The sequence below is a fragment of the Uloborus diversus genome, chromosome 9 (assembly GCF_026930045.1).
Source record: "Uloborus diversus isolate 005 chromosome 9, Udiv.v.3.1, whole genome shotgun sequence".
NCBI lineage: Eukaryota > Metazoa > Arthropoda > Arachnida > Araneae > Uloboridae > Uloborus > Uloborus diversus.
This window is the reverse complement of record NC_072739.1, coordinates 116,061,144-116,085,056: the sequence shown is the minus strand read 5'-3', so window position 1 is coordinate 116,085,056 and position 23,913 is coordinate 116,061,144. Positions and strand designations below refer to the sequence as shown.

The 23,913-nt window shown below is 31.8% G+C and overlaps 1 protein-coding gene across 1 annotated transcript in view; it reads right to left on the bottom strand.

Moving 5' to 3' along the window:
• Nucleotides 1-19,102, bottom strand: part of LOC129230454 (uncharacterized) — a 99,647-nt gene extending 80,545 nt beyond the window's left edge. The window contains exon 1 of the mRNA XM_054864852.1: nucleotides 17,723-19,102. Within this exon, the coding sequence (XP_054720827.1) occupies nucleotides 17,723-19,102 (1,380 nt within the window). The remainder of the gene's footprint in view (nucleotides 1-17,722) is intronic.
• Between the last annotated feature and the right edge of the window lie 4,811 nt (nucleotides 19,103-23,913).

Below are 23,913 nucleotides of genomic sequence, written 5' to 3'. Positions count from 1 at the left end.
TTTCACGGGTTTTCACCCATTTCTACGTAAAATTTAACATCTTGGCAATAGAGTTTCTTGAATTGCTTCAAGTTACACGATGCAAAACTCCTCATTGGTGTGAAAAATATTTTTAGCCATCAATTTAAAGATAATCTGAGTGTATTTAAATTGTGCATCTTCTTTAATTTGATTACGGCTCGCCTATGTTGACTAAGCTTCCATGAGAGCAAATAAGTATCTGTCTAGGTGCAGCTTTGCAAGACAAGAATGGGAGGCAAGGGAGATTGCTTGGTTCTTACTTGTAATTCTGGTTTGGCCCTGATTGCATTGATGTTTCCGGGGTTAGTTACTCTGGAGGATTCTAATCAATTGTATCAAACCTACTGAAATTCCCTTGAAGGCTCCAGACTGGCTTTAACCGGTGAGATCTTCATATTCTTCAGAAAGAATTAAGGCTAATTTCATGAAATTTTCTGATTTATAGCGGAAAACGTTCCTTGTTTTGCAAGATGTGTTACTGGAAGAAATTGGGCAAATCAGCTGCCCATTAATTTCCAGGAACGTTTCTGAACGTTAGGACCTCTGAGATGCAAACATACCCTTTCAATAAAATATATGTGTTAACTTTTTAAAGCAAAATTTGATGTATAAATGAAAAAACATGCAGACATTAAACTTTTATTCCTTCCATTTTAACAGATTTCTATTTGTGAATAAGTTGATTATTTAATAGTAATACTGCCATGGTAGACCTGCAAATTTATCTTTTTTTTTTTTTTTTTTTGCATTTTGTCATGTATTATATTTACAAACAAAAAAAAAAACCGTCGGATTCCAGCATTTCCCAATCGTTAATACGGAACCCAAAACGCGTTTCTTCAAATATCCCAAAAACTCATTCCTTCAGATACTGCCCTTTACATTCCCACGGCAGAATATTTTTAATGGATAAATGATAATGCTTAAAGTTTTTGGCCCTCGTTATTATTTTTTTTATGATGCTATTAAAATTTATGAATATATCTTCGAGGTTTTTACGAACTGCTTTTTAGACAATAATTATTAAGTAAAATTTTACACAATGTGAAAAGTTCGGCGAGGATCAAAATGTAACTTATTATTCATTACTACAATTATTCATAACTTAAAGTGATAAGATTCATAACTTAAAGTCACGTGATAAAACTGTACATCTGAACGCAAAATAGTACTCTCTACTTAACAAATAAATACCTTTGTGCTTGAAAATTTAATGAATCAGTTAACCGACGTGTTGATGCGCAGAAATTGCAAATAACTGCAAACATGTGCTACGTGTTTACAAGGAACACCTTTTTCAATGCAAAGAAGTGCTTTTGGATGAAATGTCATCCGGTGGATAACTTTTCATCAAAAATCTCTATTAACTTAACTCTCGATTCTAATTTAAGTCTAAATTAACTCTCTATTGTTCTCTTCAAGTTATCAGTTAAGTCATTTGTCCTTCGTTGGCTGAAACTATTTCTAAGTCGATTTGAAAGTATTATTTTTTATGAGCTTGCATATGTAGCAAATGCTTTATTCTTTGAGTAATTTTCTATAAAGTTTTATGTACATGCTGCCTTTTTTTATGTATTGTAAAAAAACGTTGTAAGCGCTCTGTTTGCAACAGTTTTTATTAAAAAAATGGTTTTTAGTAAAATTAATATTACTTTGCGTGCAACAGTATATAAATTTACGGATAATAATTCGAAAAATAATCAGGCCAAACGGATTTTTTTTTTGCCGCTATGAATCTACACGTTACATTTATATGAATTTTACTTCAATATTTTTTGATTTGATTAGTACTATTTGTTTACATTTTTAACTAAGATACATGATGATAAAATAAAACCGGTTTAAATGACTTGCTATTTATTGTTTGAATGCACAAAGGTTAGATATTTACCAGTTAATGCTGCCAAGAAATAGAAGTAGGGGATGTTTGGCTAAGGGAAGTTTTTCAAAATGAACAAACTGAACATTTCTTTTAAAAACTACAGCACATAAAGAAAGAACAATGTGTTTCATAAAAAAGTCAGTATTAAAAAAATATTTTATTTTTCACTTTGCAAAATAAAAAAGTGAAATTTTTACAAATTTACTGCCAAAAACAGAAAAAAATAGTTACATTGGAAGGTTTCGGAAAATATATTGTTCGTTCTATATGTACCGTAATTTTCAGAACACATTTGATATTTGTTCATTTTGAAAAAAAGTAAGTTTGCTTTACTATTTCACTTTAGCCCACATTCCCCTATAATCATACAACCTGATCTCGAGAGCACATTAATTTTTGACAGGAATCAAGTACATGTTTAAAAACACAGTTACAATAGTATTATTTAGATGGTGCTGCCTGTAACAAAAATATTTTACCTTTTCACTTCGTCATTAAGCTTTTACGTTTCATTTGCATTTGTACTTTGCACATTTCGTATAAACTTTGACTAACTATTATTGGTGAGAAAACAAAACGCCTCCAATATATTTTTAAACACTTTTAGATGCAAAAATAAAGAAAGTAGACATTCTTGTATAACCACACACAAAATATTTAGGGCTTTGAGCATGATAATATCAAAAAAAAAAAAAAAAAAAAACAATATTCTCGGTTTAAGTTTAGTACCTGAGTTTAATTTCACATGAACTTTTTTAAGTCTGAGAAATTTACTTCTTTCATTAGATATTTTCCGCGAAATTTTCAAACGCATTAGAGAGAGTACAAAAATTTTAAAGTTTTCAGATACGAGTAGAAAAAAAGTAATATACATAGATGAAATTGTTTTATACAGGACCTGGAAAAAGCATAAATCATTCCGCATGCAAAAATCGCCTATTTAAAAAAATGCACAAAAAAAAAAGGCAGGAACCTCTCTAAAAATTTACATTAAATCCAAGACTTAAACCTTTTAAAGGGAAAATCGTAATTATTTCACGAGCTCTCAGGAAAAAGGAAATAGGGAAATGACATCTTAATAAGCAAAGAAATAGTGCTTTTTCTTGTTAAATTTTGGTTTGCTTTTAGCATTTGAAAATTCGCAGAACATTTTCTACTGCAGCATTAAATTAATTAGTGCAACGTAAGAGAACTTTTTGTTTTATTAAGTTAATTCATTTGAAAAAAAAAAGGAATTTTACCAATTATTTAGAAGGGCAAACGCTATGTAGAGAAAGGTAAGTAAAACAGAAGTTTTTTTATTTTGACAGAAAATAAAAAAAACCTGTTGGAAGTCAACTTTAGTAAGCTTACTTGAAGTCAGTGGGGAAAGGGGGGCACATGTGAACATTTTTTTTATTTCTCAATTTCTCAAAACATAAAAACATATTTTCAAATTCTCAAAGCAAAAGTATCCCAATAGGTAGCATTGAATAGTCCCTTTGTGCCCTGGAATTTTTTTCAGATTAAAAAAAAAATTCGTTACTTAATGTATTTTTTTTTTAAATGTCTTCAATTATCCACATGTGCCCCAATATGAAGGAACATGTGAACAGTATTGAAAAATACTAGACAAGCGTCATATTTCAACGAAGAAATCTTTAATATAAAACATATACGTGAATACCAATTACATTGAAGGGTTTGTGACCTGTACTGTGTCAGTTTTAATTGTACAATAAATGACAATAGGAAAAAAAATCCGAACTATAGAACTCTGCTTAATGTCAAATTTTAAAGTTCCGTATCATGTTCTTATCACTGGATCGAACAAGAAAACCCTTATGAGACTAACCAGTACAAAGAATATTTTTTTATGTAAATTGTATAAGCTTCTGACTAGGATGATGAATTTTAAAATAATTTTAAACTTCAGTTTTTAGTTAAAGGAAAATATTTTGCCTTTTTTTTCTATTAAATGTTATATAAAACTAAATTGATGTTCAACTGTTTTGTAACAAAAGTTTAAAAATTTAAAAATAACAAAAAAAAATAATTTATTTATTTTTATATAATAATAATTAACAACAAATTTACTAACTGATTGCAGCAAAATAATAATTATAAACCTTACACCATTTTTTAATCTCTTACTAATATCTGTAACACGGGGAGAATAGGGAAACTTATCACATGTGCCCCTGACATGTTGTGTTCACAAGTGCTCCGTAATCTATCTTAGATCCAATTTTCAAAAGAAAAAACTCAAACATTGTCAAAAATTCACTTAAATGTTTATATACTATTTTGCAATAAATAGTTTTAGCTTAATAATTAGTTTAAAATATGTTTTCACGTGAAGAAGACAGTGATAAAACTACATGCAACATCTGATGAAACAAAGAAGTTGTCACCTATGAAACATAAACTGGCTGAATGCCCTAAAAGTTCGACCAAGAAGTCGGATTGGAACTGCCATCACTGAAGAATTGCTTGGCATTAACCTAGTGAAACATACCTCGTTCAAATGTAGCCCGTGATCACATCCCTCGTTCAAATGACCCTCCCCCTTTCCCCATATGGTGTACTACTAATAGACATCCCCCCTTTTTTTAATGAACGTTGGTGTAATTTTTAATATAATATTTAACTCATGTTTTGATAAAACTGAAATATTTTTTTTTGTTTTAAACAAACTCTGTTGAAAAAAGCTCTTAATGAAGAACATGTACAAAAAATATATTTTCAATTTATCTATTTTCGGGGCCTTTTTTGAACAATTCAAAAACTTTAAACATTATCGCCTACGGAGAGTTTCAAATATTTTTATGAATTGACATATAAGTTGAATTTATAATAATGTAATCATTGTAATTTTTATTTTATTTGATGTTATTGTTAACGTAATAAATAATGTACTTAATATAATTGAAATTAATATTAATACAATTAATTTGATCATCAATATAGTCAACATTATTATTATTATTATTATTATCAAATTAATTAAATTTATTATTTATGTACTTGATATTAGTATCATACAATAAGTGTTACTGTAATTTTTATCTATATTTTTACGAAAGTGATGAAGGTTACTAAATAATAAAATTAATATTAGTATGAATGTTATTAATGTAATTTTTAATGTAGTTAATATTAATATGTATTTCATTTATGTTATTATTTCTAGAATTGATATTTTTTTAACCAATGCTTTTTTTTATTATAACATTAATTACTTTATAACTTCTTTTCTTGGGAGGAACTGAGCTTTCATTCTTCCTCTCTTAGATGATCCAACGAAATTCAGTTTTTTGTGAAGCACAGTAAAGCCCATTGTACCAAAATGTTGCTCATTCAAGCAGCTATCGTAAGGAATAAATTAAAATCTTATGCGTATCTAGCACATTACTTTTTAAACAAACATTACTACATATCTAATAAAATTGAATAGCAATTTACATTTTCCCCCCATTCGTATATTTCATATCCTTCACTAAGCTTTCGTTACAGTCGTAGTTTGGACCTTTTGAATTACGCTGGAGTTCAAGAGGAATCTTAACACGACTATGCTCTATTCGCTTATGTTTGAACATTACGGCATTAAAGATGTTAGAGCCATATTCATTCGTTCCACAATGTATATTTTAGGTACTATTCCATTAAAGCATACTTATCTCATCTCTATAATCTAAAGAAAACTTTTGCTAATGCATGGATGGTTCCCGATTTTAAATCTTCCACATTACAAACACACATTAACAATAAAAGTTCTCCCCAAATCTCATTGATTCAAAACATTCGTGAATAATGGCTTCTGCAGATGACTTTTTACCAAAAAAGCTCTCTTGGTGGAAAATAAACTCTCGAAAGTGCATTAGTATTTTACGAGAATAGCTTTAATTTCCTAGATTTTTGAAATTCTTGTTTATGGGGAATAGCGTTTTGAGTGAGGATGAGAGCTGTAATGACTTCTCTTATTCATTAAATTAATGATTTTCTTCTCATTCTACAACAGAAATTAATTTCTGTGTCATCGTAAAATATAATGGCTTGAAATCTAGTTGTAATTTATTTTAGCATCACCCATTTAGACAGTTTTAATTTTTTACTTACTGGAAAGTTCGACTTGTGTTCGATGTGTGTTCCCATCTGGCGAGTTCATTTTTTATTCTTAATTTTCCTGGGGAAAAATAATTATGATCTAGGTTTGTGGGTACTTTTTCTGCAATAAATATTGTAAAATGGCAATAATATTACACACAAACAAGTAGGAACGACCTACCAGTCATACGCAACTTTATTTTAAAAATATATAACATTGTTAAAAACTGTAGCATTTGGCACACGATAGCATGGGGGGTGAAATGTAAACTTACGGTTCTGCGTCAGATTTTTTTTCGAGGGGGGGGGGGCAAGGGAGGACGAGAGAAGTGGAATAAAACGAAAAAATAGCACTAATCCCGTAAATGAAAACCTCCATTCAGAAGACAAAATCATCATTTTCTAGTTGCATAGAAGAACATTACTGCTGGGTCATTCCATGGTCAAGTGATCCAAAATTTGGGAAATTTTTTCCCTCACCCTTTTGTATTTCTTTGAAATTTGGCTCATCGATTGTACCCTTCGAGGTAATCAAAAGTCCAAATTTTTAGATTTTTATCTCTATAATTTTTTATTTATGACACTTTGATTTTTCGAAAAACCCGCTTTTTTTCATGGATGTTTGAACATAAAATGGACGATAACTCAGCGCCAAATATAGATAGAAAGATTTGGTAAAAAGCGTTTTAAAGTACATTAGTTGCTGTTTAATTGGATATGCAACATGACTAATTTAAGAAAATTTTTAATTTTTGAAAAATGAAATTTAAAGTTTAAATTTAAATTTCTTAGAAAAGGTAAAATGATTTTTTTAAAAAAAAATTCTCAAAATTTTGTGTGTATTTTATCTTTATTTGTGCAAAGTTTCAAGTTGGGATCTCAATGGGATCATATTTTTATGAATTTTTAAATAAAATTTGACTTATGAAATAATGACATTTTTCAGATTCTAACTAGTTAAATATGGGGTTTTCTTACTGGGGATGGTCTAGTAAGTATTAATTGATCATGATTATGCTTGAAATGAGCTAACATGAATTTGTAGATTGGTAAGCTCCCCCCCCCCCCACCATTTTTAATTTTTTTTTCAAAACATTTCGAAAATTAAAATTAAATAAATAAATAAATAAAACAAAATAAATAGTAAACTTATTAAAAGTTGGTAAATAATCTTCTTTAAAGCAAGAAAAAGCCACTCCCCCCAGCACCACCACTTTTTTTTTTTTCAAAACTATTTTCAAAACGCAAAAAATAAATAAATTAATAAAATAAAACAAAATGAATAGAAAGCATATAAAAAGCTGGTAAATGTTCTTCTTTAAAGCAATATGAAGTACATTCCCCCCCCCCCACCCACACATACGATTAACACTATAATAGTATCACGCCTCACCTGACGCTTTTTTTTTTCGGACCAAGTGTTTCTTTTTCAATCCGAACTTCGCAAAATTTACTTGATTAATTCACTATCTGATAAGGAAAGTTATGATTCATTTCATCCCCTACCCCTGCGCCAACTTTCAATTTTAGAGGGAGGAAAGAAATAGTTTGCCCCAAGATCATAGCAAAATAGGAGTGTTTCCAGCCATTTTATTTCATTCTTTTCACACTAAACTAAAAATCAATCTAAATATCAGATCATATGTCTGTCCGCATAAAACTAAACGTCTTTCCATACATTTAGAGTGCAGCTGATTTTTTTCTTTGCTTTAATGCTAGCTTTCTTTTAATTTCAGTTGTAAAAGAGAGCATATATGTATATCCGCATAAAACTGTCTTTCTACAACATTTGGAGTGCGGCGGTCTTCTTTTCTTTAATGCTAGTTTTCTTTTTAGTTTTAGTTGTAAAGGAGAGCAATGCAGCGAGATCTATTTATGCATATATTAAAAGCAGTTATAGATCAAACAAATTTTGCTAGTTTGAGCATAACCTTCCATGTTGTTAAGCTTCATTCCTGATTACTCTTCCCCCTCCCTTTCCCCCTCCCTCTATCGTCCCACTTTTCGAAAGAAAAAAAAAAGCTGCAAATGAGTGGTTCTATTTGTCTGTTAAAGTTTTTCTGACTTTTAGTTTTTATGACCCCCCCCCCCCATTTATAAGCCTTAGTCACTGCTGATGTTTAGCAGCGTGCATCCCAGTTTATTATGATTATAACTCTTACGTGCCAGCTTTTTTTTTCTTTTTAAATGCAGTTTTGAAAAAAAAAGAAGATAAAAAGTGGTTGTGTGGCATGGGGGGGGGGGGGGGGGGGTACCAATCTACAAATTCATGTCAGCTCATTTCAAGCATAATCATGATCAATTACTACTTACTAGACCATTCTTAGTAAGAGAACCCTATATTTAACTAGTTAGAATTTGAAAAATGTCATTATTTCATTTTTTATTCATTATTTCATATTTCATTAAGAAATTTCATTATTTCATATTCAAATTTTATTTAAAAATGCATAAAAATATGATCCCATTGAGATCCCAACTTGAAACTTTGCACAAATGAAGATAAAATACACACAAATTTTTAAGAATTAAAAAAAAAATTCATTATACCTTTTCTGAGAAATTTAAATTTAAAATTTAAATTTCATTTTTTAAAAATTAAAATTTTTTTGAAATTTGTCATGTTGCATATCCAATTAAACAGCAACTAATGTACTTTAAAATGCTTTTTACCAAATCTTTCTATCTATATTTGGTGCTGAGTTATCGTCCATTTTATGTTCAAACATCCATGAAAAAAAGAGGGTTTTTTGAAAAATCAAAGTGTCATAAATAAAAAATAATAGAGATAAAAATCTAAAAATTTGGACTTTTGATTACCTCAAAGGGTACAATTGATGAGCCAAATTTCAAAGAAATACAAAAAGGTGAGGGAAAAAACTTTGGATCACTTGATATGGAATGACCCTGCTACGGTTCGTTAAGGAAAAAAGCTCATTTTAAAACAAGAGATTTTTTTTAAATATAAAGCACATTTCATAATGCACTTATATTACAAAATAACTTTTCTGGGTCAGAAAGGACAGTTTCAGTATCAACGTAGTTTTCAATTAGTCCAGGAAAATGACTCCACAAACGAGGAAAAACGCGGCTCAAGTCAGAAAGAGAATTTTTTACCGTTATCTAACTTTCTGTCATAAATTTGAGTTTTGAAACATGCATATATTTTCGGGGAAAGTTTGGTTTGTTATGACTTGAGCCGCACTTTTTCTCGTTTGTGGAGTCATTTTCTTGGAATAATTGAAAACTACGGGAATAATTTAATATATGTCCTTTCTGACCCAGAAAAGTTATTTTGTCCTTTTGAGTGCATTTTAAAAAGTGCTTTATATACTTTTTAAAAAAACTATGTTATTTGATTATTTTTAGTGTATATGTATTTCAGAAATAGAATAATGTTACACCACGAAACTCCACCTCGATTCTTCTCATAAATGCTCCATACTAAAAGAAAAAAAAACTAGATACGTGTCTAAAACTTAAAGCAATAGGCGCTAAAAATTAATCTTTGTTCCTCTCCAGGATTTATTTGTGTGCTAATTTATTTAGAACCATTTAAATATTTATTTCAAGGTTTCCCAAACTAATTTATGTTTCACATCATACTAGTTATTCGTGATAAAGATCCTAATATGTCTCTTTTTAGCCCCGTTACCGATTACATTGGGTGACAAAATTTTACTTTTTTTTTAATACAACATTGAGAAAAATAGCTGATTTATTTCAAGGTGGACCCGCTAAACATAAATATATAAACTAAATTCTTGTAAAATGTACTATTTTAAAGTTATTACAAACTTAATTTCCGAAAATAGCTAAAAACTGAAATTTTGAATATAATCTGAACATGTTTATATACTTATATTTTGAATCTTAATGCAAACATAGTAATAATATACATCTATACATACATTGCGAGGAGAAATAACATAGGTTTTGTCATTGAGTAGAAAAATAAGCGTAATTTTATGAATGAAAATGATGAAAATTTGACTTTTCCTCTTGAATTAGAAACCAACAACAATCTCCCACAATTTCTGTATTACATTTTCCTTGGTAACGTTTTTCTATACATTTAATATCTAGATGAAAGTGTTCACCTTTCCCATCACTCACCATTACAAGATTAAGAGGGAAAAAATCAAAGTGTTGATGCAAGAAATGCATCTTTCTTCAATGACATTCTGCTACCCAGCGTTTTAAATTTTTGATACATGTTTTTCACTAAAAATTTGGCTTTTTTAGTTTTATTTTGACTGACTAAAAATCCTCAAACTACCTCCTTTAGAGACAACTAAGTCAAAGATGAATTTTCATCAAGGTCATCGTTCTTCATAAGCGTTCTTATTTGTCGGCAGACAAAAATGCCTTCTTTTAATTTAGCGTCACTCTATTCGGGAAAAATATTTTTCAAGTACAAAAACCCTTTTCCATTTTTATCCATAGGTTTGACAAAATATTTCGTCAAAACGATTTTTATATGTAAGGGTGGAAGAATCATTTTCATGCGGAATAAGAGGTTCATTAAAAAAATTAATTGTCGCCGCTTCAGAAATTTACAGCAATTTTAATCGAAATAAAGTATTTTGTTAAACAATAACTGTTGTAGATGATAACTTTCACAATGTATATTAATAGGGTGTTTTATACGGGGGTGGTTTCCTTCAAAAGTACTACTTTTAGTCATTGAAATGGATAGAATGAGCAAAAAAATGATATGGACCCAGAAAATACTTTCATTCTCCCAACAGTTTTTTTAAATTAATTTTTTAAAATGCCCGATTTTTCACACAAGGCGTGGTCTTTATGACGTCACAAATGATGCAATTTGTGTCGCATCTTTCTACTACGTTTCCACGTTATGATAATCAAGCTGCGAATTAAAATTGCGCTCTACGCTTGTTATCAAACATATCGTTGCCGGTACACGTGAGTAAAGATGCGAATTAAATATCTTGTTCTGTGAATGGCAACATTGAATGGCATTTCATCACTTGTGATGTCACACGACAGAAGTGTGAACAATGAAAGCGCACCGATTTAAGCATATTTTTAAAAAGATAGTAAATTTAAATTATTTATAAAATGGTCAGACCCTATGTTTTTAAGCATGCTCTTTCAGAAAAAATACTTTTAAAATTTTGGAAACGACCCCATTCTAATTATTGAAATGTATATGGAATGAATTTTTTTTTTTATCACATTACAAGCGAGGTTGCATGAAAATGTTATAGAGGCTATATCTAAGAAACGGGACGTGTTAGACACCCATATCATTTGGAAATTTTTGTTACAATTAAATAAATAACTAAAAACAAGTGATAAAATTCATGTTAGAAAAATCATGTCACACAGTGTTATTGGCATAGATGAGGATAAAAATTCTACGAGAGCGACGGCAGGATTTACATTTCGAGCTTGCTAAAGAGAAGCCCTGATCCAAAATTTTCATTATGATTACTATTAACATTACTGTTGCAAGGCAACAAAATATGTAACAATGGGTTTTATGTTTAAACATTTAATGGGAAATTATAACAGATGAAAAATAGCTGGTTTTGAGTGGCAGAAGTTTTTAAAAAAATACAATAGAATCCCTGCATCGTTTTTAAATTTTACCAAGAAGAAAAAGTGCTGCTCCGGCAACCTCGATAGCCTTGAAGTTCAATAAGCTTGGCCCCTCTTCCAGTCTATATTTGGCCCTGTTTTCGGGACTATACTCTATTTTTAAATTATAAGGGTGAGAGTTGAATGAATCCCAAGGTTAATTTATTGTTAAATAATAAAGCTTGAAGTTTTTTTAATATTTTATTTCTTCCTCTCTATATGATTTTGCCATTTTGTCCTGAATACTGTGTCCTTATTTGACACTAATATTCAAAACATTCGATATTAAAAGTTTTTTTTTAAATTTTTTGGAAGCCCTTTGCAATACTTTTTAAGGGATGCTTTGTCTTACTTAAACATTTTCATGTGCAGTTTTGAATTCCTGTAGCGGCCCTTACATCGTGGAGGTCATTTGCGATTACGGCGTTTGCAACATGATAAACATGGTGCGATGCCTAAATTTCGCAAATATTTCTAGAACTAGAATCCTTAATCACTTTTAAAAAAATTTCGTTAGAGGAAGTACATGGTGTTTATAACGTCTTGAAACGCACAATAGGCTTGAAAAGAAAATTTATTAAAAAAAACTTCTGGTCTAAACATCATTCTTTCTTATTTTGATTCTTACATAAGTAAGATTTTTTATAATGCTATTGCACATCTACGTTTGTACTTCTTGTAGTTCTAAGAACTTTTAGATGATTTTTAACTTCAAGCCACACACTAGCGCAACCAGAATTTACCTTTTTGGGTGTGCGGGTTTGATCAAAACATTCCCCATATAACTATAAACTCTCCTTTCTCGATTGACAATATGTGCTAAAACTAAAAGATATGTGGAGTTGACCCCTCAAAACCAGCTTTGCAGCGTCCCTGGGAGTTTATTTTTGTTTTTCAATAGACGCTATTTTCAATTTTTGATTTAGGTACCACATGCATGTTTTTACCTAATATTTTATTAATATGGCAAATTGGATCGAATAAAGATCAAAATTTAAAATGAAAAAAAAAAAATTAAGTAATTAAATGTATATATTTGTTTTTCAAATACATGTACCCTTTCAGTGTACTTTATCTTTCAGTGTTTTTCAAATACATGTACCATTTTTAATACTTTATAAACGCCATAATGTCTTTTTTTTTTTGAGTGTGTGTGTGTGTGTTTAGAATAATTTTAAATATTTTCCAAACTTTTTTTAAGAATTTTTACTTATAGCTGCATATTGACCTATGAGTCAAATTGCAACAATCGGAAGATTTTTGAGATAAAATTATGTCAAGAGAAAACCCATAGTACTGAGGAAAATAAATGATTTGTTTCTATTGAACTATTTATTAAAAGTTTTTCAATCAATCAGCTATGTGAGTAATGAAACTGTCAAACTTACTGTGAGGAAGCATGTCGTGTTGTAGTATTTCCCAAGTTTTATGTTAACCCCATTTTCCTAACATGTTTGGATTTTATTTCCGGATACTTCACTCTATTTTTAATGCTTGTATGTCTCCACTTTTTAGTAATGCTTAGCTACGTTATATATTACTTAAATTAATAAGTTACAAAAATATCACAACATAACGTCAACGATTTTGCTTCCCATTTCTAAAAACGAAGAAGAAGTGTACATCTTTTCTTTTCGAAAGAATAAAATCGAGTCCAGTTTTAATAGACGTTTTTGCAACAGATAATTGGATTTAGAGGTTTTAAGAACAGATTGGAAAAAAAAGGATGGAACTTGAAAAAACATACAAATTACTTTTTTCCCTTATTACCATTTGTTTTTATAGATCGTTAATACTTGCGTTCCTTAAATTTAAAAAAAAAAGGGTTTTCGGAAATGTTTGGTCTATACTTCTAACCATTTTTTCCGCATTTTCTTTGTTTTGCATTATCATTTTCTTTTTCAAAAACTTTTTAGTCAAAAAACTCCGTAAGCGTATGTAATGCAAAAATATAATAAGTGGATGCATTTCATAGAACTTTCTGTAATTTGTATCAGAAATAAAAGCATAAAATTAACTTTTGCAAAAAGTTAAACAGTTAGTTATAGCTGTTTCAAGACTTTAGGAGCCCATACCAGTGAAAGACTGAACAGTCAGAACACTGAAAACATCTACCAAAACGTCACACAAAAAAACTAAAATTTTCTTCAGTAATATTAAGTAATATACTGCTGTTGTTGTTGTTGATGTCGTCGTGTATGGCCAAGTGTAAGGTGAAAAAAAATTGAAAAAGAAAAAATTAAGAAACAATCGAAGCATTTGATTTTTTTAAGCCATTCCTCGTTTTTGCTGATAATCACTGCACTCACCAAAAAAAAAAAAAACTTTACCAAACATGTGAATTGTGTTGCACATGTGAGTTCTGTTTTAGCAAAGTCAGGTCATGTAATTTAAGATAAGATACATTTTTGCCTCTTAAAATTAAATCTATACTTATTATACAAAGCTGAAGAGTTTGTATGTTTGAACGCGCTAATCTTAGAAACTACTGGTTCAAATTTAAAAATTATTTTTCTGTTGAATAGTCTATTTATTTAGGAAGACTATAGGCTATTAAAAAAATCAGATTGACCGAAATAGTTGTAATTCTAAATTAAAATGTTCAATTAATTGTTTAGTTCTATGAACTCCCAATAGATGTCGGGGTAAGTTAACTCATCGAAAGGGGGCGGCTGGCCGCCGATGTCGATAGCTGCGAGGAAACATGCAGCGCAGCTCAGCCGCTACTGTGTGATTGTTGTGTTCAGAGGACTGATTTTTGAACGCGGTTTATTTTCGATATTCAGATACCTACATAATTTGATTTTTGTAAGATTTTCTATTTGGCTTTGTTTTCCTTATTTCTACATTTTTTTTTTTTTTTTTGTTTTTATAGTTGAAGATATTTACTTATCTAAGTAAATAACTTGATTTGTCGTATTATACAATTGTGATTGCTCTTAATAACGTTTTTAGCATTGTTTATTTCGCGAAACATTTTAAATTGCATAAAAACACACTTCACTCGCTAAAGGGCAAGGTTACGGTAGCGTGGTTGCTTTGCACATTCAGCGATGAACTATGTAGTTGAAGGATTTTTTTAAGCTTTAAAGCTACTGTTAGCATTTTTATGTGTTTTGGCGAATAGTTTTAAATTCCAAAGAGACTTTAATAGGCTTTTTGAAAAATTGTGTACGCATTTTAGTTGAAGAAAAATGATCATTTCTTATCAGAAGGAGGGAGAGGGGCGTGGATTTCTTTTAATCAACGGACTTCCTTTAAATTCTTAGCACTGCCATCGCTGTGCGGTTACTGCTGTTAATACTGCTGTTTTTACTAGTGAATAAAATCCAATTAGTTATAAAAACGCAGGAAATTTAGAAGATACTTCATTTGGAAAACATCAAAATGGTAACACACTTCTTATCGCATGAAAATTTTAATCCTAGAAGAGTGGACAATATTTCAATTGGCATAAGATATGCCAAAAATTTGATAAATAAGCTTAACATGTTGATCTTTTTCAAATCGAATGATCCAGATTAAATGACCTTTAACAGTTGACTGGTGGCTTATTCTGTGATAATTTAATGTTCCAAATCAAGGAGTTCAGACCAACTGATGCACAGCTGTACATATTGTAACCGGTTTTCCGTATTTTACTTTCAAATATTTTTAGAAGTACTTAAATTTTTTTGTTTAACATTAGTTGTGAAAAAACAGTGTTAAACAGCTATATGATTTCTTTCAGATTGTTTTTGCATCACTTTTAAGAAAAATTGGCCGAAAAAGTTTAAAACCTAATAATATCTAACAAGAATTATAGCAAGCAAAAAAACAGCTACGTACTAAGGTTTTTCAATGACTAAAGAAAGCTCTTGATGTATTTTTTAGTGATAGCAATCTATTGACTAGTTTGGAATGTTTTTTTTTAGGTATTCGTAAAATAATATATATATATATATATAGATTATAAATTTTAGTGTTCATTTTAGTGATACTTGAAGCTAAAAATAGAAATGTTAACATCAAACCTGTTTTTAAAACAATGTTTTAAAAATGTGTGCCATATTTTCTTATGTCAAACTAATGAAAAAAAAACATAAAGCACGGAACTCGTACAACTTCTGTAAAAAGGAAATATATATATTTCTACAGAAACATAAGAATTTCTCCTAGAACTCCAGTTTGTCGAGAGTGTTCCATAACAAAGCATCGTTTAGACCGTTCTCAAATTGTTCAACTTCTTCCCTTGTAATTTCTTAAATTAAATCTATTCCATGAGCAAAGAAAAATACATTTATTTTATGTTTACACAACGTTTTCAGCTCTGCTCCTGCAATAAATGAGAGTAGAAAGCCCTGAAAATGGTTCAAGTAAATTTATTGCGCTTAACTTTTTTTTCCTGCAAACTTTTGAAATTCTCTTGTTCTTTTATTTGTCTTTGTGCTTTGCTTTCGTGACCACCACCTTTATGTAACCTTAGAAGCCTAATCTAAAAGATTAAAAATGTACTATTCACGACTGCTTAAATTTGCCAACTGAAGCCACCTTGACGAATCATGTAAAAATTTGCAAACATTTATATTGATTTAATTTACATTAATCTTTTAATCGTCTTTCTTAATAAATTTATTTACATAATTTGAGAAAAAGAACAGAGGAAAAAACTGCTTTCGTTTGAGCAGCAGATACATACGAAAACGATACAAGATAATGAATTCCACCTTCAGAAAAGTATTCTTAGAGAGAAAGGAAATGAATAGAGCTTTGTGGAAACTTCCTCTGGAGCGTCATTGGTGTTTAAAAAAGTGCCCTGGTGGTGATATATTTTTCTGGGGATAAATATACATGAAGGAAACAGTCGTTTTGCCAGAGGATATTTGTATTATCTCTTTTTTTGAACAAGGGTGTTTCGGTCCATAGTGTTATATGCTGTCAAAAAGAGGGCGCTGCGATCGTCAACAAATGCTAATCATAAAGCGATGTGCTTATGCAACATTAATATACGTGGGAGTGTGCCTTATGTAGTGTTTGAGTGTGGGAGCCGCCAAGAGATGTGGGATCTCCAAGAGAATAAAGAGTTTTCTTTAAGTGTTACAGTCCACTTTATGAGTTTTTGAGTTTTGTGTGTTTATTGTAAAAATCGACGAAACAAAGAATAGCCAAGGATTCCTTAAGCATTTCTTGGTGTCTTAAGTTAAGACACGACTTGTAAGATTGTTCAGGCATTCCCTAAGCGTATTTTAAATTGCATCAATTTCAAACTGAATGAAGTATTTTTTAAACCCCTTTGATATTTGAATTTTCTGTTGGAATTTGGACTATGCAGTTGGTTTGAGTTTCTTTCATGCCAACTATTGATTAGAAACAACAACAACAATCAAGAACTGTTTGCCTTTTTTCGTAATTGCTTGTCCATTTCTATTAACATAGAAACGTCAGGTTTAAAAGAAAATAGAGCCATTCAGCAGCTCAGACTGTGAAACACAAGGCTCGTACAGCTAGTTTTATGATCCAAATATAGCAGAGAATGAATAGTATTGATCGTTTTTGACCAATCAATTATCAGTGTTTTAGTATCCTTTTCTCTCTGTAAAGTTTTAAGCAATCCTTAAGTCACAACTTCTAGAGAAAATTATATTTCCCAATTTCAAAAATAATCTTCCTCGCATAAATTAAAATACAGCAAATACTAAAAAGGTAGTCATACACATTTTGTAGCACATTCATTCACACTATTCAGATGTTGTTGTTGTTGTTGTTGTTGTCGTGTCCAAAGAAGTGCAGAGTCTTAAAAACAAGATCCGCTAATTCTGGAGCCCGATGACTGTAAAGGATTTCATGTGGTGGTGCTCCAAGTTGGAGGAGGGAGCGAATAATGGCCTGGCAATTAAAGACATGTTCCGGGGTTAGTTGTGAATAGGGACAGTGCTTGCAGATGGGATAGGATTTAATATTATTTGGTAGAATCTTCATGCCCTTGAAATGTCCAGTACGTAGCCTAGCTATTGTAGAAGAGAGGTTTCTTGGGCAGTGGAGGTCAGGGATTGTTGCCTTGCTGAAAAGCTGATTATAGATCCTTCGCCTGGCTACAGCATTAACGTCTTTGAAGGTGGCTGTTAGTGGTTGGTCTTGGTCACGTACCTCCTTTGCAAGGGCATCTGCACACTCATTTCCCTCGATTCCGATATGAGCTGGGATCCACTGGAGAATGCAGGTTGTCTTGAGTGAGTGGAGAAAAAAATTAATTTCTTGTGTCAGTCTTGTCATACCATTACGTATGGCTTCAAGTGCTGATTTTGAGTCGGAAAAAATCACGATTTCTTCTATTAGGTCTTCAGGAGTAGGGGAAGAAAGACAATGAGCAAGAGCCTCTTTAATAGCAACAAGTTCGCTAGTAAAGTTTGAGGCGATTTGGCCAGTGGGTCTTTTAAGCTTGACATTATTTCCTGAGGGATAAATGACGGAGATTCCTGCGCCACCTCTATTACAGTCAATGTCAGAGGAACCATCTGTGTAGATTAATACACTGTTTTCTTTTGCAAGTGAACGAATAGTGTCTTCGCCTTTCTGTAATAACATTTGATTTGGTTCCTTCTTAGAGCATGGTTCAAGTAGGTAGGTATTGATTTTAGTACTCTTAGGAGGTCTAAAAGTAGAGAGTGGTTCTTGAGTTATGTCCAGGGAGGAATGGGCAAGACCAATGGCTCTTCTGATATCCCTGTCTAACTGCAGCGTTGATGATCTCTGAAGCCTTGATGTGCCTGTCCAATCGTTGAAGGCTCTGTGGGCAATGTGATCTTTACTGTGGCTTCTGATTTTATTTGTGAACTTTACAGTAGCAAGTTTCCGTCTGTTCTCGAGGGAAACAAGACCACTTTCGAGTTCAGCCTTGGTGTTATTAGCAGAGGATTCTGCACCAGTTATGATTTTGGAAGCTCTATATTGGACTGAGTCTAAAGTCTCTTTGGCAGATTCGGATGCATGTGCCCAAATGGGGGAACAGTACTCGAGTACTGGCCTGATGACGGTGCAGTAGGTACTTTTTAACGTTGATGATCTTGAGCCCCAGTTGGTGTCGCAGAGTTTGCGGAGGATGTTCAATTTCTTTAGACTTTTGTTTGCTGTGATTTTCGTATGTTTTGTAAATCTCAGTTCTGGGTCAAGAAACTCTCCCAGGTATTTGGGATTTTCGACGCGCTTAATAACGGAGTCTTCAATTCTTAAGTCCGGTTGGAAGGTTCCACGATTTTTCCGGTCAGTTGAGAAAACACAGTAGTTAGACTTATTGGGGTTAATAGTAAGTTTGAGATCTGTAGCCCATGTTGCAATGCCCTTAAGACTAAGATTCAGAAATTTCTGAAAGGTTTTAAGATCTTGACTTGTACACCAAATGGCAATATCATCTGCATAGCAGGCGATTTTGGTATTCTTATGAATATAGGAATCAACTGTGTTCATGTAAAGGAGAAACAGCAGAGGGCTCAAGACAGAGCCCTGTGGTACACCAATTTTACTAACCATATCCCTAATTAACTAATGCAAGGGGACTGAAACGCAATGTGTTGTATTTTGTAGTTTACCCGGAGAATTCGAAATCAAACATTCTTGCGTGAGGGAGAGGGGTGATCTAACTTTCCACCTGACCACACAATGTGATGTTGTAAACTCAATAGTAGATTCCTCTGCTGTTAGTAATGTATCTGAGAACGCCGTTTCGGGCTCAGCCTGTGATGCTAAATTTAAGTGCAGAAATTGCTCGCAATTATTCAATCAAAGTACAAAAGAAATACACTTTGGTTGTTTAAAGTTATTGGTTGTGCTTTGTTTCAAAAATGTTTTCGTAAACATTTTTTATGGGCAATTCAAAAAATACGAAAGACAATTTGAGGAAATTAGTTTTTTATCGTAGTTTCAAGCACTTCATGATTGCTACAATAAAAAAAGTACAAAACAATGAATCAAAGTGGTAATAAAAGTTTAAAAAATATAGCTGTATCGAATTTGTTTTGAGACAAATGAATAATGGTTTTTCAGGCAGCAAACGTTAAATGCAAAGAAAAACAATCCTATCATTGGATAAAAATAATAGGCAGCACTTTTTGAACTTGTTAAAAACTTTATTTTACATCAATGAGTCAGAATATTTTAGGTTTAAAATAGGATATCTTTTTTTTTTCTTGCAATAATTTAAAGAAAGATTGGACATACTTTTGTTTACAACTTTAAAACGTATATTAAAATCATATGAGAAACTTCAGCCAAATTTTTAATTAAAAGAGTGAAACATCAACTTATACTAACAGTCTATTAAAATTTAATTGCGGAATAAAGTACACCACAAAAGTTAATTGTGTTTTAAATATTCTCAAAACCCTACTTTTCCTAAAAGTAACTATAAATTGATTTATCTAATGATGTTACGGAAAACACGTTTTCCAATGTATGCTTTGAAGATTCTACTGTTTTACGCCGTCTTCTTCTTCTTCTAACTCAAGTATCTTAAATTCAGAAAAGATATTCCCGGATTAGGAACATTGAATTTTAGATTTTTCTGCAAAAAATGATAAAACGTGGATTACCCAAAGAAAAATCTAATGTAAAGCCTATGTCTTTTTTCATCTCTCCTGAAGATGTGATTGGATAACATTTAAGACAATCAGATTTTTCTTGGAAGGGCAAAATATTGAACAAAGTAAAATCTAGGCTTTCTTTGAGACTTAAGTGGATTTCATATGCATAATTTAGTTGTGAGAGATAGTGGACTTTTTCTCTAAAGTAACACAGATGTTCACATCTGCTTGTCAAGCTGATTTATGCTCTGGTTTTTGCCACCAATCTCTGAACGAATCCACTTAGTGTTTTATACATTAAAAAAGCTTAAATGTTACGATAAGGTTTTCGTTTAAAATGTAACTACTTTATGCAAGACAGAAAAAAAGAATATGTATAGAACTACTAATTTGACTTTATGATTTATTTTGACTACAATTATTATACACTTCATTTCGCTTAAGTTTATGTGCATAATTCAGTGCTTAAATGCAAAGATGAGATTTTGAGTCGGAGATGAGATTTTCAAACGTTTCTAGAATTCTGTGAGAATGTTCAAATAAAGTAACGGTGAACCGCGGTTAACCTGTGGTCAACCTGGCACGTTCTAATAGAGCACCGGTTTGCCTATCGTATATGAAAACATTCTATAGATAGTCTTTGCTGACGTGAAATCAATAGCTGACGTCATCAACCAATCGGTTAACCGGTTTCCTAATTCTAACATACATATCCATACAAATCTGGCAACGCTAAGTAATAGTAAAAAAGTGTATAACATCTTAAGACATGCCCTTATAAAAAGTTCTAATCTTCCTAAATTTTTACTTTTGTATAAAAACCAAACACTTTTAGCGCTCACAATTGCAATAATAATTATAGCTACAACGCATATTTAAATCCAAATGTTTGCTTAATTTTTATAACTGAAAATAAAAAAAAGCATTATGACCAGCTTTAAACCATTTCAGATCTGCTGGGTTTATCTATTGTTCATTCATGCTAACTAAGATCTCTAAAATTTACAACGTAAGAGGATAATTTAAAATATTGAAAAAACGGGTATTAAGATATCTAGTCCAAGCTAAAGTTGTTTAAGCTGAACTTGTGCTTTCTTCCCCCCCCCCCCCAACCCCTCATTTCTACTTTTACTTGGACTACTTTTATGGGTGTGCCCACGGTGACTGACGTAAAAATTTGACTTTTTTTTAAACTCATAAATTCAGCACTGTCTTGAAATTTTATTTTGTTTCTTCCGAAATTGATCTAAAATATCATGATGTGGTACATTACTGCCACCACACTTGTTTTCAGACTTGATTATTATTATTTTTTTTTTTTTTTTTTTTTTTGTATGAATTTAAGGGGAATGATAAAACGTGACTGATGTTACGCAGAAGAGACATTGAGAAAAGTGACTTATACATAACTTGAAATTATCTTCAAGCTAATAACGTAAAATCTAAACAAATTTCTTCCCCTTAAAATACGGATTTTAGACTTGATGAAAACACTTTGTTTTATTGAAAAAACTTAAAAACTGAAAGTATAAAAAATATTTGACGCCCGTGACTGATGATTCAAAGACTTTGTGACTGATGTGACATTTACAATAAACTGCTGCAATTATAAATTATTTCTCCTTGAAAATAAAATTAGCATCTATTTTGTTTAAAATTTTAAAATTGTACTTAAATTACAAGAAAATTATATTTATAAAGTTTTGCAAGTTATATGTTTAATGTATTTCATAGAATACAAAGTTTTCTTGCATTTACTACATCTAGTCATCATTATTACTTTATCTTTAATTTGTATTACTTTGTGAATAATACATTTCATCCAAATCGACAGGCTTTTTCCAATGTCTTTCAACTTCAATATTGACAATTACTATTATGTGAGTGCAAAAGTTCGTGCGGAGTTGCAATAGATGGCGTTAGAACGGGCGTAACGTGTTGTCATTAATACCACTATCTACGTAAGTCAGATCGTTGGAAAGGTGACATGTGCAGCTTTCATTCCAATCAAAATAATTTGTGCAGATACAAACTGCTTCGAGAAATATTACTTTTAAAATGAGTGTTGATAAAGTGCATTTACGGCATGTTATGCTTTACGAGTTTCGGAAGGGAATAAACGTTGCAGCAGCCGTAAAAAACATTCAAGACGTTTATCAAGATCAAGCACCAGCTAAACGAACTGTGGAAAAATGGTTCGCAAAATTTCGTTGCGGAGATTTTAAGCTGGAAGACGAGCCACGCTCAGGTCGACCTTCCGACATTGATGACGACGTTTTGCGTTCTTTAGTTTAGAATACTCCGCGAATTTCAACAGAGGAAGTTGCTACAGCACTTAACGTTGACCGATCAACCGTTTTTCGGCGTTTAAAAAAAATGGATTTGATTTAAAGCTCGATATATGGGTGCCCCATTTGTTGACCGAGAGCAACAAAATCCAGCGAATTTCTGTTGCCGTATCTTTACTCGGGCGGCTCAAAAACGAGCCGTTTTTGGATCGATTAGTGACGGGCGATGAAAAATGGGTCCTGTACAACAACGTTCAGTGCAAACGCACATGGAAACAGGCAGGTGAACATGGTGACGCAATGGCAAAGGCCAGTTTGCACCCGATGAAGGTGATGCTCTGTGTTTGGTGGGATTGCAAGGGTATAATTTATTTTGAGTTTCTCCCCGCCGGCCAAACGATTGATTCGGACAAGTACTGTCGTCAATTAACTAATCTGAACCGAGAAATCAAACAGAAACGTCCGAGTTTGTCAAATCGCAAAGGCGTAGTCTTTCATCAAGATAACGCTAGACCACACGTTTCAAGACAGACGCTACGCAAACTGAACAGCCTGAAATGGGATGTCCCAACTCATCCACCGTATTCTCCTGATATTGCACCATCGGATTATCTTTTATTCCGGTCATTGCAAAATCATTTAAATGGAAAAAAACTTGACTCTTTGAATGCCTTACAAAACGTCGTGTCTTCGTTCTTCGAATCTAAACCACGCAGTTTTTATGATCGGGGCATCCGTATGCTGCCAGAACGTTGGAAGAAGATTATAGACAACGATGGAGAATATATCATTGATTGAATAAAGAGTTTTGCTTGCCTAATCACTGTATGACTTTCTTTCACAAACTCCGCACGAACTTTTGCACTCACCCAATAAATACTCCTAGTTTTCAAATTCAATGATTATAACTTCTCGTGACACAATTGTTTGTCATATTCCTCAAAGACCCCTTCTCCAGTTTCAGCCAACAGTTTTAGAACATGTTCTGCAGGAGGTGATTCTCTACATTACTGTAAAAAAGGTGTTGTTGCTAAACACATACTGCAGCTTCTGATAAAAAAAATACTCAAATATAACTCATTATAACATGATTGCAAGTTAGATGGTGATAGCTCTGAAATGTGCATGAAGCTGTGATATTTTAAAATATTTGTATATCGATGATGTAGCACTTTTATTCAAATGTAATACATGGAGAACTAGGAGTATCTATTTGTCAAATTTCATGTTGGAAAAAGGCTTTAGAGCTGCAGTTTTCCTTTATGAAGATATGACAAAGAGCGCTTTGAATGACGAACAGATTTTACCAAAGTCTCATTATTTTTAAGAGACGAAATCCAGCCGCTATTTTTAACCTGGGTCTTCAATACTTTAAATTTGTCCTACTCTTATTCTACTCCCCCTCCCTCTTCACCTAAAATCCCTTTTTAGTTTTATTCTGAACTAACTTTGTTAATTATGCTAGGTTTCTAAA